Below are 17341 nucleotides of genomic sequence, written 5' to 3'. Positions count from 1 at the left end.
TAACAGAAATATTTAAGTAACTTTTAAAAGTCAATCAATCAGAAAACCTGGTGCTAAAATGTGTAACCAAATGCAATTAGAAACATAAATGAAAAAAACAAGTCTATAGAAAGTTTTTCAAAGAGATAATAACATAAAATTTCCCAAGCATAAAGGACACAAAAGTCTAGGCAGTGAAAGGTCAAAGAACACCAGTTATAATCAACCAAACCAAGTCCACTCCAAGACAATCATATTCTCAGAAAGTTAAGGACAACAAAATATATTTCCAAATAGAAAGAAAAACTACACAAGAATGTCATTGCTTGCCTGACCTAGAATTCTCAGCAAAGACATCACAAATGAGGAGGGATGAAAGATAAACTTAGAGTTGAAAGAAAATCTTCTAATCAAAATTAATATAACCAACAAAACTATTCTTTAGAAATTAAAGATATACAAAGATATTACCAGACAAAGAAATCTAGGGCAATTTATACTACTTGATGAATTCTTCAGACTGAAGAACTCTTTAATAGGTAAAAAGAACAGCAGAGACTGGAAAACTTAGTGGCATAAGAAATATTACAAAATAATTCTGAATATTTCATGTAAACATAGACCATACTCCATTTATTTCTTTAGTATGATAATTAAAAATTAAACAATTAAAATATATGTCCCATGATATCTCAAGATAAAAATAGAAAGATATGAGACTGATCAAAAATTCAAAATGTAGAAAGCAATACAGTACAAATGTTGAGGACTTTGCTGGTAGTTTTTCTTTTCTTTCTTTTTTTTCCTTTTTTACCCTTTATCTTTATAATCATACTGTTACTACAATTGCAAAATTGTTTGCTGTAGTCAAAATATATTCATAAGCCTCATTGTAACAACAAAGCATCCATGCATAGTAGACTCATAAATAGCAAGGAAGGAATCCAGCCCATTACTAAGGAAACTGATTAATGACAAAGGAAAACTACGAGAAACTAAAAAGAAAAGTGAAGGTGGAGATAATCTAAGTACAGTATTTGTGTTGCAGGGATTATTGTAGTATGTCCCTTTCTCTATATAAATTCTCAAGGCCTAAGTTTCTACTGTCTGAAATAGGCTAGGCTCCCTATCCCCTGCCTCTGATCTAATTTTTTAAGATCAAATGCCTCAATATCTTATACATCTATGTATACTTAAATCCTCCCTACTATGGAGATTAATATCTCTGTGTCTACTATCTGGCTCTCTGCCTATCGTCTTAAACTCTTTGTATCAGCTTCGAACCATGGAAGGAACTCCCAACATGACTCGGGCAAAATCTGTATATTCCTTTCTATCCTTAAAAACAGTTAAATAAAATTTATAAATCTCTATCCTTTATCTGGTGGCTGGAGGCAGGCAGCTTTATTGTCTCAATGCCTACCTTCTAACACTTAGGGAGCCATTCAGCCTGTTTGCACAGCAGGGACCCCCAGCATCTCCTAGTGGAGGCTCTCCCTGGCAAGGCTGTGTTCCTTTGTTTTAGTTTTGCTAGCTATAGCCAAGTGACTCAGCTCTGCTCTCTGAGAAATCAGTTCTCCTGCCACCCAACCCCTCCCAGGCTGTATCATTCTCTGTGTGTATTCCATCCAAGAATCTCCAAATAACTTTAAAAGTGGGTTCTCGTCTACTGTGTTGGGGACATCTGTTGCAGAGGTATTGTGCTCTCAGCAAGCCCTGTGCCCGCATCTGCCCAGGAGCTGTCTCAGATCTGCAATGGAAAACACACACACAGGCATGCAACCAGTCAATTTTAAGATGCCTTGGCTAATTCAAAGGCTGGGCACTCCTAAACCCTAAACCTTCTCCTGCTACCCCAAGCCCAATTGGGGAAGGGGCCAATGGCCACTTACCCACAAACTCACATGGCTGGTTGGCTTTATCTCCTGCCACTACTGCAACCTCTTCTTCTTCCCCCAGTCCTCTCCATTCTCTCTGTGTTCTCTCACAGTGTTCCATCTGTGTCCAGCCATTAGCCCCTGGCATATTTACTGATAAATTTAAAACCAATTGGAGACAGGTCCTTTGGTGTCTGGACACGCAGATTCAAAACATTAGCACCAATTTCCAACATATTTGTATATGAAATTCTCAAAAATTAAGTTAAAAATTCACACCAACTACACAATAGAATATGTGAAAGCATAATAGTGTATATATCATCTAAGTCAGAGAAAAACATTAAAGAATAATTGAAATAGCAATTTGTTTAAAGAAGGAATAGTGAGAGGCAATAGGATGAATCATCCTAAACAGTGGCGTGTGCTGGCAGAATATGTCTCCCCAGTACTCTTCTAACAGCTCCAATCACCTCCTTATTTCTCAGGCTGTAAATGAGGGGGTTCAGAGCTGGTGTGACAATTGTATAGAACACAGAGATGATATTGTCTTGCTTAGGACTGTGGAAGGAACTGGGCAGCACATACATGAAAGTGGCACCCCCATAGAACATCCCAACCACAGTCAAGTGGGAGGAACAGGTGACAAGGGCTTTCTTCCTGCCCTCATTTGAAGGCATGTGCAGCACAGTGAATAGAATTAGTGAGTAGGAGGTAATAATGGCAGAGAGGGGGAGCAATAGGAATATCACTCCTGTCACATAAACCATGAGCTCATATTGAGATGTGTCTGCACAAGCCAATTTCAACAATGGAGGAACCTCACAGAGCAGGTGTCTGATTTCCTGGGACATGCAAAAAGGGAAGTGCATTGTGTACACTGTGTGACCTAGGGCACTAAGAGATGCTAGGATCCATGATATGGCCACCATGAGCCTGCAGGCCTTTGGACTCATGAAGATCATGTAGTTTAGAGGATGACAAATGGCCACATACCTATCATAGGCCATGAAGGCCAGAAGGAGGTCCTCTGCACCACCCAATGTCATTGCTGAGAACAATTGAAGGGCACATCCCTCAAAGGATATGGTGTTGTCTCTGAGCAGAAAATCCACAACAGTGTTGGGAGTTACAACTGATGTGAAGAGGAGGTCAATGAGAGACAGCTGCCTCAGTAGGAGGTACATGGGTACGTGAAGCCGGGCATCCACTGTGATGACCAGGAGTAGAAGTCCATTGCTGATCAGTGCCAACATGTACAGGGTTGTAACTGTGGCACAGAGCAGTTCAGGAGAGCCACTGCCATCCAGAATCCCCACCAAGATGAATCCACTTTCCAAGGTAGAATTCCAGGGTTCCATTCTGAGTAGTCTTTTCTGCTTCCTAGAAACAGATGCATTCTTAGTAGAAGCCTTTCTAAGGGAATTCAACCCACTCTGGAATTACCCTAGGCCATTGTGGGATGGCCAACAAGAATCTCATACAGAATATTTTCTTTTCTTAGCGAAGTATATTCTCTGATTTCTAAGTGTTTTCATTGAATTCTGGTACATTCCCAATTAAATGGGTAGCAGCATATTGAGAACTCCAAAACAATGAGAATCTTTTAAGGTTTTAAATAATTTGTGCACAGACAAATAACTCATGTCTGTTTTCATATTAACAAACATACTTGGCATTGATTTAAATTCTGTTTCTGACTGAAGTCTGCCTGTGACTACAAGTCAGATTTTAAAGATTAATTTGTAAATATTTTTATTTTCTAACTTTTTCTAGAGTTCTGCCTATTCTTCCTGATCGAATTGATAACTTTCTTGCCAGAGAAATCTTTGGTCCTTAAACCACATAATCTCTTGTATTTTTCTAATGCCCTCCTCTCCTTTACTGACTTCTCTGTAGCAGTGAAAAGCAATGAACTGGTGGTTGTGCTAGATCTTATCAACATGTTGGTTAGAGTGGTGCAGAAGGCATTTGCCTATCTGAAGGCAGTAGAAAGAAGTTTGTTTAGGAGTGGACAAAAAATTAGATGGGATTCACAGAGGCACAGCAGATACCTATATTTATAGCACATGAGAAATGCTGTGAGTTACAAAAATAAGACAAGTTGGGCAAGGCCCAAAGCGAAACCGTTATGTAGGATTTAGAGAAAGACTATGACTGTAAATAATAGTTGACAGTCTTCACAGATGTTACCAGAAGGAAGTACTCCTGCCAAATACTGAACTTGCATGATAGTTCCACTTGAAGAAATTGTGTATGTGTGTGTGTGTGTGTGTGTGTGTGTGTGTGTGTGAGAGAGAGAGAGAGAGAGAGAGAGAGAGAGAGAGAGAGAGAGAGAGAGAGAGGAGCTACACAGCCTATATTTTAGGAATGCATGTGTTTCATAGCTAGGTAAAAGAAAAAGGAGACATACTGAAAGAGAAAAGAAAAACTCACCACTAAATCTATCTCCACCAGCTGTACTTATTTCTTCTATGTTGTGTGTTTCCACTCTGGTTAACTCAGATCGTGACCTTTAAGTGAGAGGATCATAATAGGAAGAGCCACATGATCCAATTGTTTTTTTCACTCATTCAGTCAAATTTTCCTAAGAACCGACCATGTATCAGGACCTGCACTTGATTCTAAAGTAACTTTGAAAGTATGAAAATATGTCACACAAAAATCTGTATCATAAAATCTTGATTACTTATAGTTGAATTAAACTATAAAATAGGTAGAACATAAAGTAGGGGTTTCAGAAAGGGTTTCCCAAGGAAGTATCACATGAGGTGTTGGGTTACATACAAATAAAATCTCACTAAGTAAAAAGCCCAGCAGTGCAAAAGGAGATGGAAGATGGCACCATGAAGGTCAGTGCATGGAAAAGCAGTGCAGCACATCCCCCTGGACTCCTCATATCCTAAACCAGGTACAGATGCCAGCCTGGGAAATGCCTTGGTACCTAACCTTTCCCTTCCTCTATGTCATATCATATGATACCTGTTACCACAGTGTCGAACAGACAGAAACAGGTCTTAACACAGAAACCGTGTTGGAAGCTCTTTGTTTATCTAAACCAAGAAAGAAAGAAAGAAAAAACAAAACCAAAAAAACATCTTGGCGCAGAGTTTCTGGCACATGTGACACTTGAAAATACACCCTTGTATAAATTTTATAGAAAATTTATGGATAGAAAAACAAAAGGAGGAAAAAAATTACCTGGGACATTATTTCAGATTACTGCTCAAGGTCTGAAAGCAGAAGAACAGGGGAGTAGTAAGGTGATATAAGTGAGGGCAAAATCTTACCTACTTCACTTTCAATCAAGATTCATGCTTTCCTCCTATCCTGATCATTGCCTCTTCATTTTGTCCTCTAAAGAGAAAGATCAGGGCATGTGTACAGGGCTAGTGAAAAAGAATTCTTTTCTGGAAAATAGATTTACAGTATGATGACCTCACACCAAGAGCTGCCAGCAGAAGCTAAACCACTAGGGGGCATTTCTGTACTTCATGTTGTAGAACTTTATGCTCTCCTCCCGGGCCTATGCTTCTAGATATGAGACTCAGACTAAACGTATGTTCATAAATATGTTGGCTATATAGCTAGGTTCTTCTCTAACTGGAATCATAGCTTAAAATATCCCATATATTTTAATCTGCATTCTGCCACATGACTGGCTTTATTCCAGAATTCTTTCTCTTCCTGGACATCATATATCCTATTTCCTGCCTAAGCATAAACATTTTTAATTGACAGGTGATGCATCAATAATAATGCACAAGATATTCTCTCAAAATCATAGGAACAGATAGAGGAAGTTAAAGAAATGGAACTAAAATTTTGGAAACATATTTTCATAACTTTGTCCCCTTTTTCATTGCTCAGTACATTTAATTTTAAAAATTGTTTTCAATTGGCTTTTATTAATTATTTTCAACATCAAGCAGATATGTAGCAGAAGAAACTTAAACTGACAATAGATAGCCATATTCGTGGTAATATTCATCTGGGTAGGTGGTTCAGATACCAGGAGCTTAAGAAAATCCATGTATTTGGAAACAAAGTACTGAGTTTTGAGTCTTATCATCCAACTAGCATCATGAATTTTAGTATCACATGTTTACCCAGAAGGCAAGAATAATTGCAAGTGTTTCCAAACATTCAAAGTGGTTCTTATATGTCATGTCTACAGTAAAGATACAGACTGGAGTCTAAGACTAAGAATGAGAGACTCTATTAGGCAGGAAGATTATGATGTTGCATTATAAAGCTTACAACCCCACATATTACCTAGATCAGAGACAGAGCCCTTACCTCCAACACAAAGTTCAAGATTCTCAAGAAAAGAGAGGTGTTTCTTCTGGTGGGGTGCTCTTCAGATCTTGTGTGGATGACACTAAGATCACAGTCAAGTGGCCCTGCAGTCCCTGCTGTTGCCAGTCCTTGCTGTGAAGGAGATGAGATCTACGGCAAGATCTTGGCTGAATCCCTCAGTGTGCTTTCCTTCTAAGATCTGCAAGCAGATACTGATTCAGAAAGAATAATGCCCATCATGCTTAGCTAGCTTTGAAATACAAATCAAGAGTAGGCAGAGATTCCATGTCACCCCAACTCAAAATAGCAATCATCAAGACAGCAGACAACAGATCTGAATTATGTTAAATCATATCCTCGGATTCTCATATCTGTTCACCTGTAGGTGTCTATGGTATAAGAAAAGCACTGTAGAAATTGAAAAAAGAGGTGTGAGTAGGACTGCTTAAAGAATACCAACAACTGCCTAGTTTCATCATCCCTGGGGCAACAATGAACCCAAGCTTTGTCCTGAGGGAGGTTTGACAGTATTGTCCTCTCAGACCACATGACCTCCCCAGTAAATGCTGCTCCCTGAAACTGGATTTTAATGAATCCTCTAGGCATGTCATTTGTCATACCACTTTTGTACATGTAATCTATTAACTTGACTATGGGTCTCAGTTTTTCTGTCCAACATTGTCTCGCTCAGCAATTCCCAACAAGAGAGACAGTACCAGGACCTGACCCAAATTGCAAAGGTCCTCTGTACAGCATTTTTCAGGTTGCAAAGGATGTCCTTTGGCCCCCATGAATGCTCTAATTTCCACTTTTTCCTGTGCCTCTTTTGAGGCTTATTAAGATTCAAGAGGTAGTCAAATACATTAGCTAATACCAGGTTGTCTTCTATTTAATGTTAAGCAGGATTGACACTGAGATATTGGACCTTACTACTCTGGCTCAATCCTGTTTCTCCTCTCTGCCCACTCCTGCATGTGCTCAGGTGGTCATGTGCTTGTCAGTTGTTGCTACGGGGCTCAGATACTTAGAGTTCTAGAACAATACACAGAAACCACCTCATTGGTGTAATGAGAGTAAGATGGATCAAAAGGGCATTTTGGGCCATGCCCTCCAAGGTCAGCCAAAGGCCCCAGGAAAAATGAGTTTACTCTGATAAATTGCCTTTGCTCTTCATCAGAGATGACTCAGATTCTTCAGAGACTAGATGCTAACACGTGAAATACTATAAAAGGGAAGTTACTAGGGAACACAGGCTAAGTTTGATATAGTACAAAGTTATAATCTTATAGAATCTACAACATTGTTAAACAGGTATGTGAAAGATATATAATTTACCAAAAGGAAAAATGAAGGTGGTAAGAAAAGTCACACACATATGAGTTAGGGTTTGGGGTCAGAGTTAGGGGTGGTTTCCTGAACTGAGACCTTTTCAGAGCATTCCAGTGGATTTTACCAAGATGACTGAAGAAACAAAACAAAACAAAGCCATAAAACTAAAATATTTACTGACAGTAATAGAGCACTTCTCCATCTAGATACTACTACTATTCCTCTCCCAGCTGGTAATATGATTAAGATAATGTTAGAGTAAGTCATACCTGTCTCCCTACAGCATTGATTATGATTAAAATAGGTCTATGGAGGGATGTGGCCTTTTGTATCTTAGTGGGTCCACAGATGTTTCCATCATACAAACTGAGAACCAGTTTCTCAAAATTTTCAGTTCATCCTTTCCTGCCTGGTGACTGAATACTAATAAAAAGTTGGTCTTCATGTGGCCCCCTAACAACTAGAACAGGGGCTGTCTCTAACTCTGTTGCCTTCATTTAGGCCTTTCGCCTAACTGGGCTGCCTTGTCTAGGCTCAAAAGGAGAGGGTACACCTAGTCCTACCTCAACCTGTATGTTAAGGGTGGTTGACATCCATGGGAGGCCTCCCTTTCTCTGAGGAGAGAGGGAGGGAGGATGGGGAGAGGGGGAGGTGAGGGGGGGAGTGGAAGGGAGAAGAAGCTGTGATTGGGTTTAAGTAAACAAATTAATTTAAACAGTTGAAAAATGATTATATGGGCCTGGACAGAAAGGATTTCTTTCTGGTGTTAACCACTAAAATTGCAGTTCAGAAGGCTGAAAGAAGTGGGACTCACTGCGCCCAAATGAAGAAGGCTACTGTAAAAAGTACCTGGGAAAATGGACATTCTTGCAACAGTGATCCTTTACAATCAAGATTAAGAAAGAATTGTCTTCAGTCTGTTTATTATTGAAAATAAATAGTGGAAAACTTCTGACTAATGCAACTAAAATGTCCTTTCTGTTAACTGTTCAGTTTAATATATGTATAATCTTATACTGTGGAAACTTAACAGGACAAATATGTGTCCTAATTTTTCCCCATTGGTCATCTACTGAAGCTTTGAAATTAAATAGGGAAAGCATCTGAAAATACCTTATAAATTAATTATTCTTATTATAACTGTAAACAGTCAATTAAATTGGCAGTTGTATTTCTTTTACCTTATCCTAGTCTCCAATAACTACACAGAGAAACCAAAATGTATTTAAACCTGCACCTCAATAACTGAGCAGTTAAATGATCTACCTTTACTCTCTATGCTAATCTGACTTCTTCCCAGCCCTATCTCATGATATTTGCATATTATCATTGATCTGACTCTTTAGGTTTCTTTCATGCTTCCATGGTCTCTCTCTGGACCCCTTGCGTTTGGCTCCAAACCCTCCATCCACCTTGCTGATCATAATCTTCCTCTCTCCCTCTTTCCCTCCTTCCTTCCTCTAGTTGGCAGACATCTCATCCTATTCTACTTAGCCACTGGGTGATCAGCACTTATTGACAAGGCAGAGAATAAATAGTAAGAATTGTTTACAAAAACTTGAGACAAGAGATTCTTGGTATAAGTATTACAATGCCATGCCAGGGCTGAAACAAGATATGAGGGCAGAGAAACCAGTACTTAAATAACATACAGGTAAACTTTACACAACGTATAAAAATATTATGCCTAAATTACCTTGTTATTTAAAGGACATAATATTCGGAGGGCTCGCTTTGCTTTTACTATGCTGGTAGAAACTAGATATGAAGATCTGAATACCTGGGTAGGATGGGTTAGATTATAGTATTTGTGCTCAGTAAGAATGATTGCTATCTCTGTGTGAGAGAACACTACCTGACTTGAGTAATATTCTTTGCCTTTGGGTAGAACACAGAGTCCAGCAAAATAAATGCATTCTAGCTCTGGTACAGCATAAGAACATGTAGGGAGGTAATACTGGCCAGAGGATATAGATCCTGCTTCTGGGTGTATAAACAGGTCCATCTGGATCTCCTCACCTCCCTTCATGCCTCCCATGACAGGGGGTAGATTCCCTCTCAGAAAATGAAATCATGACATTTGTACCAATGGTCTAAGTGTCTCAAATAACAGATGAAAAATAGCAATTACTCTAAAGGCAGTGTCTCTCAAAATGGCATATGGTGACACTGTGGACAGGGGAACATTTACTCAGTCCTACCACCGAAGAGGAACCTACACACTGCTTCAATTCACTCTGTACTCTGGCCTTCAATTCTCCTCCTCTTGGAAAAGCTAATCCCAGTTATCATAAGGTCATAGCTGAGTCCATTGATGTCAACATTGACTCTATAGAAATCTCCAAGGGACTCTCCATAAAAGTTTAAAGGTAGAAATTAAATATTTTCAAAATTCTAATTAACTATATTCTGGTGGTCAACAGTAACCAAGAATGTGAAATTAAGATAGTCTCTTAAAGGAAATATCAAGTTAGTGGTACCCCACTAGACAAATGATTTTGGAAAATAGGATGACACCTGACATGAATCTAGCAGACAAAGGAGGAGATTGTATTATGCTTACAGATTATCTTGCACCTCTATTCCCCATGTGCTGACTGGTGCTTTTATTGTTGTTATTGTTTGTTTATTTAAGTGACACAAGGTATGGTTATCTAGGATGAAGGACCCTGTGGTGGTTTGAATGAGAATGGCTCTGATAGACTCATATTTTGAATGTTTGGTTCCTGTTCCTAGTTGGTAGAGCAGTTTTATGAATTTAAGACATGTGGCATTATTACTCATAGTGAGTGTCATTATTTGGAAGGATTAGGACATATGGCCTTGTTGGATTAGGTGTGGCTTTATCGGAGAAAGTGTATCACTGGGGGCAGACTGAGAAGTTCCAGGCACTCAAGCCAAGTCCCACTGTCACTCTTGCTTCCTGCTGCCTGCTGATCCAGATGTAGAATTCTCCAGCACCTTGTCTGCCTTTGTCTTCCTGCCATGAAGACAATTGACTAAATCTCAGAACTGTAAGCCATCCCCAGTGAAATGTTTTTCTTTATAAGAATTGTTGTGGCCATGGTGTTTCTTCACAGTAAATAGAATCCCAAACTAAGACACAACTGTAGTGACCATGGCCTCTAGTCCTCTGAAATCATAAGCCTCAAATTAAATGTTTTCTTTTGTAAGTTACCTTGGTCATTTTTTCATGCATTAGAAGCAAAATTAAGATAAGCTTACAAATAGGTCACATGCAGTGACCATCAGATTGAATCAGTCTACTCTGTAACTCTCTTGATGACAATATTTGAACAGTTTTCATTCTCTATATTTCTGGATCCAGATAAGTTAACATTTTTAGCTTCAGCTTTCATTTTTTTTCACAAATTTTCAAACACAGGCTTAATTTTTCCAGCCTCCTGTCCTTGGGAAGTTCAAGATGAAAGATCTTCACATACCAAGTATGAAATGTTCACAGCATCAGAACCAGAACTTCCCTGCAGAAGTCAGCTTCAGTTGCCCTGGCTCTGTAAGTCATTGCTGTCTCGTTTCTGCTATGCAGCATCTCCAGTAACTGCTTCTTCCTCATTCTTCAATTCCTGGAAACCAAGTTCTTCATTCTCAATTTGACTGGCATCTTCTTCTCCTTGTAATGCCTTTTTACCAGCAGATATTTATTGTCAAACTCCTCAGCCAGAGCCTACTCCATGAAGACCAGCTTACCAGGCACCAACACTAGAGAACAATTTTAATGAATGAGTCTGAATAATCTTGTTCGCATTGTTCATTCTGTATGACAATTTTGTCATAAAATGAAAAAAATTGACAAAATGTTATTTTGCTGAAATTTTCATCTTTTAAATACAAGAATATTTCTAGGACATAGAATTAAATTTGCTAACTCACTTATTGGATAATTTTTTTAAAGTTCAGCATAATTCCTCATATATTACATATCCTCTAGGCATCACTGTTCTTCTTGCTGAAATTATTTCATTGAGATGATTTGGAGGGAAATAATTATTTGTCCTTTCCTCTTGTCATTATTCACAGTTCAGCTGTATACAGATAATTTAGCTGTATAGTTTGGTTCCATCAACATTTTAAATAGCTGTATAGTTTGGTTCCATCAACATTTTAAAAGACATTTCTTCCTTGTTTCATTACTGTATAATTGGTAACCTGTCTTTGATCTCTGGGAGTATTTAAAATATTTAAATTAATGTAGACCCTCTACAACTCTAGTTCTCTGGGTTTTTCTTTTACTTCCTGCCCAATTTTTAGAAAATTAAGCTTTCTTCAACCATCATCTATGGCATAAGGACAAGAGTACATACAGAAACTCTCCTGGACTTCCAGAGGTCAATGGCAAGAAGACCATCCAAGTATAGACTGTATATGGAGCAGCCTTATGAAAGAGAGAAATAGTCTGGCCTACAGGAGCTATAAATATAAGAAGCGTCCCACCCCCAAAGCCTGGGAAACTTACTTTATGGTCAAGGACACAGTGCTAGACATGCTAGGAACCTGAGCTACTCCATTGTTACTACTTCTTTATGGTAAAGGAAATATGTAAGCTATTTGGGCTATGGTGCCAGTATTATGTATCTATAACCTTGACATGTGGAAAGATAAGGAATTGGAATATTGTATGAAAGGAGAGACTTAGGACCTCAAAGCTCATTATTGATAGAAGACCTCAGGAGAAGCAAGCTAAGAAATATACCCATGAGAATTCATTAACGCACTATTTTCTAGACCCAATATTTCCATTTCAGCTGGGATATGAGTCCCTCTGAAGATATGCATATGATAAAGCAGAGAGGAGGCCATGGAACCTGAAAACAAAGCAGCATGCTCCTAGACAAGGCCCTGGCTTAAGAACATTTTGATGGAGATAGCAGGAACTTTTGAGCATCTTTTTAAATTTCTACTTGCTTGATGAAGCTTTGATCTCTGCTTCCAGATAGTGATAGGGCTAGAAAAACCTGAGCAGCAGGACTCAAGAGTTTGAAGACTTACATGAAATTGGAGGCACTCCATCCATGTAACTCATCAAGTGTGAGAACAGGAAACCCATCTCCTTGCTCTATAGGACACTACCTAATGTTTGTTAACGGCCTGGCTGTTCCCACAGACATTTTCAGAGTACATCTGTAGATTAGAGGAGGGAATAAAATAGCATTGGCACTTGACATCAGAAGGATACTTAACACTTTGCCAATTTAGCAAAGTTTAATCCAGTAGAAAACTACTGGGAAAAACAAAACAAAACTACGTCTGTATTCTCCATCGGTAAAGCAACATCCTCAATTATTAAGAAGCCCCGAAGGAAGGTGGAGTGGATAGGTGCTTAGGCTTTGGAGCTGCCAAGGTAAGGACTTAGTATCTGTTTAAATAAAATGTGTAACCTCACCTTATGCATTTTGAGACAAAAATCAATGTAGAGCAAACAGTAAGATCTTAAATTACTATGCCAATCAGGCTCTTTAGTACTTTGAATCCATGGCCCTTTCAGTCTCTCTGTTTTTGATATCTTGAAAATTTAGAACATTTCCTGGATCTATGTGTCTTCTTCCTAGTTGGAATCTCAATGCCTATCTTTAGACCCTGTAGATGTCCCTGGCTTCTCATAATACCCACCAGATAGATGATGAGCACCCTCAAACCACTAACTGAATTGTGATACTCATTTCACATTCTCACACATTTTAACTGTTAAGGTACTATGACACCAAGAGAAGTCAGTGGAGACTGATGAAGCATTAATATACATGACATGGCTGAATAATTTGTACAAGGATGCTTAACTTTCACATCATAAGCTGCATGTTGAGTTAGCTTCATCTGACCGTTTTAGTGATATATAACACAGGCTCCTGTTAATCTTAAGACTCTTTCCCACACTGGCTTTTCCATTGCTTTTGGCACCATCCACCAGTAACAACTTTCAAGAAAAGGAGCTCTTTTTCTGCATCCTTCACCTTCTATCTATGTAAATGCTCTGCATTTGTAACAGAGGGAGCAAACATCATGGCCAATGATAGTATTTGAATAGGATTACTGAAGTTAATTACAACACAGAAAAATCCTTCTTCAGTGACTTTTTAATCATTTCTCCAAAACACAGTCTTTTTTTTTTTTTCACATTATGTTCTGGTTTCTTCCCTGGCACACATGATATAACAATCTGTAAAACAGATATGATCTAGGCTTTCACTTTAGTACCAAAAACCCGAACAGCTAAATAAGGAGCTTCTGTTCCTTAGTTAGCTACTCAGTCCCTATTCTCTGCTAAAGTACTTTGCAGTAAAGTAGCCCAGCACAAAATCTGGAATGAACTTTCTCATAAGCAAGTGTTCTCAAAATAATCTTCACCGTTTGATTTGAAACTAATGTGGATGATACAAGGTTCAAAATTAAACTATGTCTCTTTTTGCTTTGCCCCTCTGCAATACCTAGGCTTCTTTGTCTACTCCATAGATAATTTATGTTTTCTAGAGGCATATATAAATATTATTATACACAAAATATGAAATATATTGTTTTCTATGTGTAAAAAAAAACAGATATGATCACATCAATTCTAAAGCTTTAACTCTAAAATCAACACTTTCTCAAACACAATACTTCCTAGTATCAGATAAAATCTTCCTCAGAATCTCAGAGAATGTAAAGCTGTGCAACAGAGGTCACTAACATGAAAAACATGTGCTATTCAAATGGGATTTGCATCAAATGAATTTGGACTCTTGAAATGTAGAAAATAAACTGGACATTTTGGTACATTTCTAAAATTCTAGCATTTAAAAGGTCAAGTCAAAAGGTTCATAGATTGTGGTCATCCTACATAGAAAGATCTTGTCAAAAAAATACAAAACAATAACAATAAAGAAATATGAGCAAAGCCAAAACACTGGAAGTAATTTATTGAAATTATGCCTCTGTACCTGTCAGAAATTCACATTTGAATAATGTCTCTGCAGGAAAATTTACTGAGATATCTAGGGCATTAGCCAAATACTTATACGAAATTGTATGCATGGCAGAGTTCTGTTTTTCTCTTTAACAGAGAAGTAATTAACTTTCCTTAGAAGATTCTTCTTCAGATAGAATGCCAAGAGGAATATTTCCAGGAGGTGACTTACTAATGATATATATAATATACATATATATACATAATATACATAATTTCATATTAGATGGGTCAACTATCAAGATAGAATTGAGAGCAAACTTATTTACTAGTGGGAAAGAGTATCATATTTATTACTGGAGTCATGGCAGATATCTGATGTTATAATACTAGGGTTCATATTGGAAAAACTTCAATGAGCCAACTCTTCCTAGGAAGATAAAGAATCTTCACATAATGGAGCTTTGGAACTCTACCTTGGGAAGTGGCTTCATCTTGGTTGGAATCCTGGATGACAGTGGCTCTCCAGAAATACTCTGTGCCACATTCACAGCCCTGTACATGTTGGCTATGATCAGCAATGGGATACTGCTCCTGGTCATCACCATGGATGCCCGGCTCCATGTGCCCATGTATCTTCTGCTTTGGCAGCTTTCTCTTATGGATCTACTCCTCACATCAGTCATCACTCCTAAGGCTGTTATAGATTTTCTGCTTAAAGACAACACTATCTCCTTTGGGGGCTGTGCCCTTCAAATGTTCCTGGAACTGACACTTGGTGGTGCAGAAGACCTTCTTCTGGCCTTTATGGCCTATGGCAGATATGTGGCTATTTGTCACCCTCTGAACTATATGACTTTCATGAAACCTAGGATCTGCTGGCTTGGAGTGTTCATATCATGGACCCTGGCATCTCTGAGTGCAGTAGGATATACCATCTACACCATGCAATACCCTTTTTGCAAGTCTAGGAAGATCAGACACCTGTTCTGTGAGATCCCTCCATTGCTGAAGCTGGCCTGTGCAGACACCTCCAAATATGAGCTCATGGTTTATGTGATGGGTGTGATCTTCTTACTTCTCCCTCTTGCTGCCATCCTTTCCTCTTATACACTAATCCTGCTCACTGTGCTCCACATGCCTTCACATGAAGGCAGGAAGAAAGCCCTTGTCACCTGCTCCTCACATCTAACTGTGGTTGGGATGTGGTACGGGGGTGCTTCTTTCATGTATGTTCTACCCAGTTCCTTTCACACCCCCAAACAAGACAATATCTTCTCTGTTTTCTACACAATTGTCACCCCAGCTCTGAACCCCCTCATCTACAGCCTGAGGAATAAGGAGGTGACTGGGGCTTTGAGGAGAGTCCTGGGAGGACGCCTATTGCCAGAACACTCTACATTCTAAGTTGTTCTAGTAGGTCCCTTCTAGCCTCACTTTTCCTTGAAATTATATGATTTCTGTTAAAAATGAAATTCTACTTATAAAGCAAAACACTAATAAATACAATATTTAATTAGAGACTTGGAATTTGATTATATATGTTAAATGCTCTTTGACACTACTCTTCATAAGCATATTCTTATAGGATATGGTTTGCAGTGTTTAAATTTACTTTTTATAGTTTTAAAAGGCTAACCCTTCATTTTCCAAAGTAACTGTTTAGTTAAGAGGTTCCAAACATATCACCACTCAGACACTAATCTTGAACTTTTAAATACACATTAGACCAAGACAAGAGAAAATACTTTTAAGTGATATCAGTGAGAAAAGATTCTTGCTATTTGCACAAATTTTAAAGCAACTAATCTTCATAAAATTAATTTTGGTAGTTTTATCTAAAGCCCAGTTGGTAGAAGTTAACTATGCTTAACTTTTAATGCCTTTCTAAGAATCAACTTTTGTGAATGTTCGGACAGATTTTGGCTCTGTGTATGTGTGCTCCCTTTTACATTTTCATCCTGTTCTCCTCTTTCATTCCTCTTCTTCTTCCTCATCATTTCTGCTCCTATTTTCTTCTGATGCTGCCATGATGAAAATTTTAGTGAATATTTATGCTTCTATACTGTGAATACTAAGAGCAAACAGGTAGAACAAAATTAGTCTTTTCTATTTTTTCCAAGCACATTTTGAGATACATTAATAATTTCAAAAGGTCTATAAGCATTATGCATCTATCTAATGAGAACATTATGTAATTTTATGCATGTCAAAATATCTTGTGGTACTCTTTTTTATGTAAAATTTTATGTAACTTGTATTATTTAAGACCCAAGTCAGAATGGCTATCATTAAGAGTACAAATAACAACAAACACTGTCATAAGTGAAACTGGCCTTTGTTGTGTCTTTGTGTGGTTTAGGTATCAGAGTCACTGTTCTTCAGAGAATGAATTAGCTAGTGTTCCTTATATATCTATTTTGTGGAATAGTTTGGGGAGTATTGGTATTAGCCCTTCTTTGAAGGTCTGGTAGAATTCTGCACTAAAATCATTTGGCCCTGGGATTTTTGGGGGGTGGGGTGGGTTGAGAGGTTTTAATGATTGCTTCTATTTCTTTAGGGGTTATGGGACTAATTAGATAGTTTAAAAGATCTTAATTTAACTTTGGTACTTGGTATCTGTCTAGAAAATCATCCATTTCATCTAGATTTACCAGTTATGCCAAATATAGTCTTCTGTAGTAAGATGTGATGATTTTATTCAATTTCCTAAGTTTCTGTAGTTTGTCTCTCTTTTCATTTATGATTTTCTTAATTTGGATACTGTCACTGTGCCTCTTAGTTAGTTTGGCTAAGGACTTATTTGTTTTTAATTAGGTATTTTCTTCATTTACATTTCCAATGCTATCCCAAAAGTACCCCATGCAACCCCCCCATCCCGCCCCTGACTCCCCTACACACCCACTCCCACTTCTTGGCCCTGGCATTCCCCTGTACTGAGGCATATAAAGTTTGC

The 17341-nt window shown here is 38.2% G+C and overlaps 2 protein-coding genes across 4 annotated transcripts; one reads left to right on the top strand and one right to left on the bottom strand.

Annotated features, from left to right (window-relative positions):
- Nucleotides 1–592: 592 nt before the first annotated feature.
- Nucleotides 593–7173, bottom strand: Olfr701 (olfactory receptor 701). Of its 3 annotated transcripts, none has more exons than NM_028910.4 (5): nucleotides 7086–7173; nucleotides 6156–6354; nucleotides 5147–5213; nucleotides 4293–4369; nucleotides 593–3239 (listed from the first exon to the last, which is right to left on the bottom strand). In NM_028910.4, the coding sequence occupies exon 5, from the start codon at nucleotides 3215–3217 to the stop codon at nucleotides 2267–2269; it is 951 nt and encodes a 316-aa protein (NP_083186.2). In that variant the 5' UTR covers nucleotides 3218–3239; nucleotides 4293–4369; nucleotides 5147–5213; nucleotides 6156–6354; nucleotides 7086–7173; the 3' UTR covers nucleotides 593–2266. The 3 variants fall into 3 exon arrangements, with proteins under 3 accessions (NP_083186.2, NP_001347676.1, XP_017167724.1); XM_017312235.1 differs by having other exon boundaries at nucleotides 1274–3239; nucleotides 7081–7150; NM_001360747.1 differs by lacking the exon at nucleotides 4293–4369 and having other exon boundaries at nucleotides 7081–7173.
- A 7668-nt stretch (nucleotides 7174–14841) lies between these two features.
- On the top strand, nucleotides 14842–15792 carry Olfr700 (olfactory receptor 700). The gene has a single exon (NM_146600.1). The coding sequence runs from the start codon at nucleotides 14842–14844 to the stop codon at nucleotides 15790–15792; it is 951 nt and encodes a 316-aa protein (NP_666811.1).
- Nucleotides 15793–17341: the final 1549 nt, after the last annotated feature.

Source organism: Mus musculus, chromosome 7 (assembly GCF_000001635.26).
Source record: "Mus musculus strain C57BL/6J chromosome 7, GRCm38.p6 C57BL/6J".
NCBI classification, from domain to species: Eukaryota; Metazoa; Chordata; class Mammalia; order Rodentia; family Muridae; genus Mus; species Mus musculus.
The sequence above is the reverse complement of the archived record's forward strand: the minus strand, read 5'-3'. Positions and strand labels throughout refer to the sequence as shown.

Excerpts from the sequence above, each read along its gene's own strand:
- Olfr701 (NM_001360747.1), bottom strand. The coding sequence starts at position 3,217 with ATGGAACCCTGGAATTCTACCTTGGAAAGTGGATTCATCTTGGTGGGG.
- Olfr700 (NM_146600.1), top strand. The coding sequence starts at position 14,842 with ATGGAGCTTTGGAACTCTACCTTGGGAAGTGGCTTCATCTTGGTTGGA.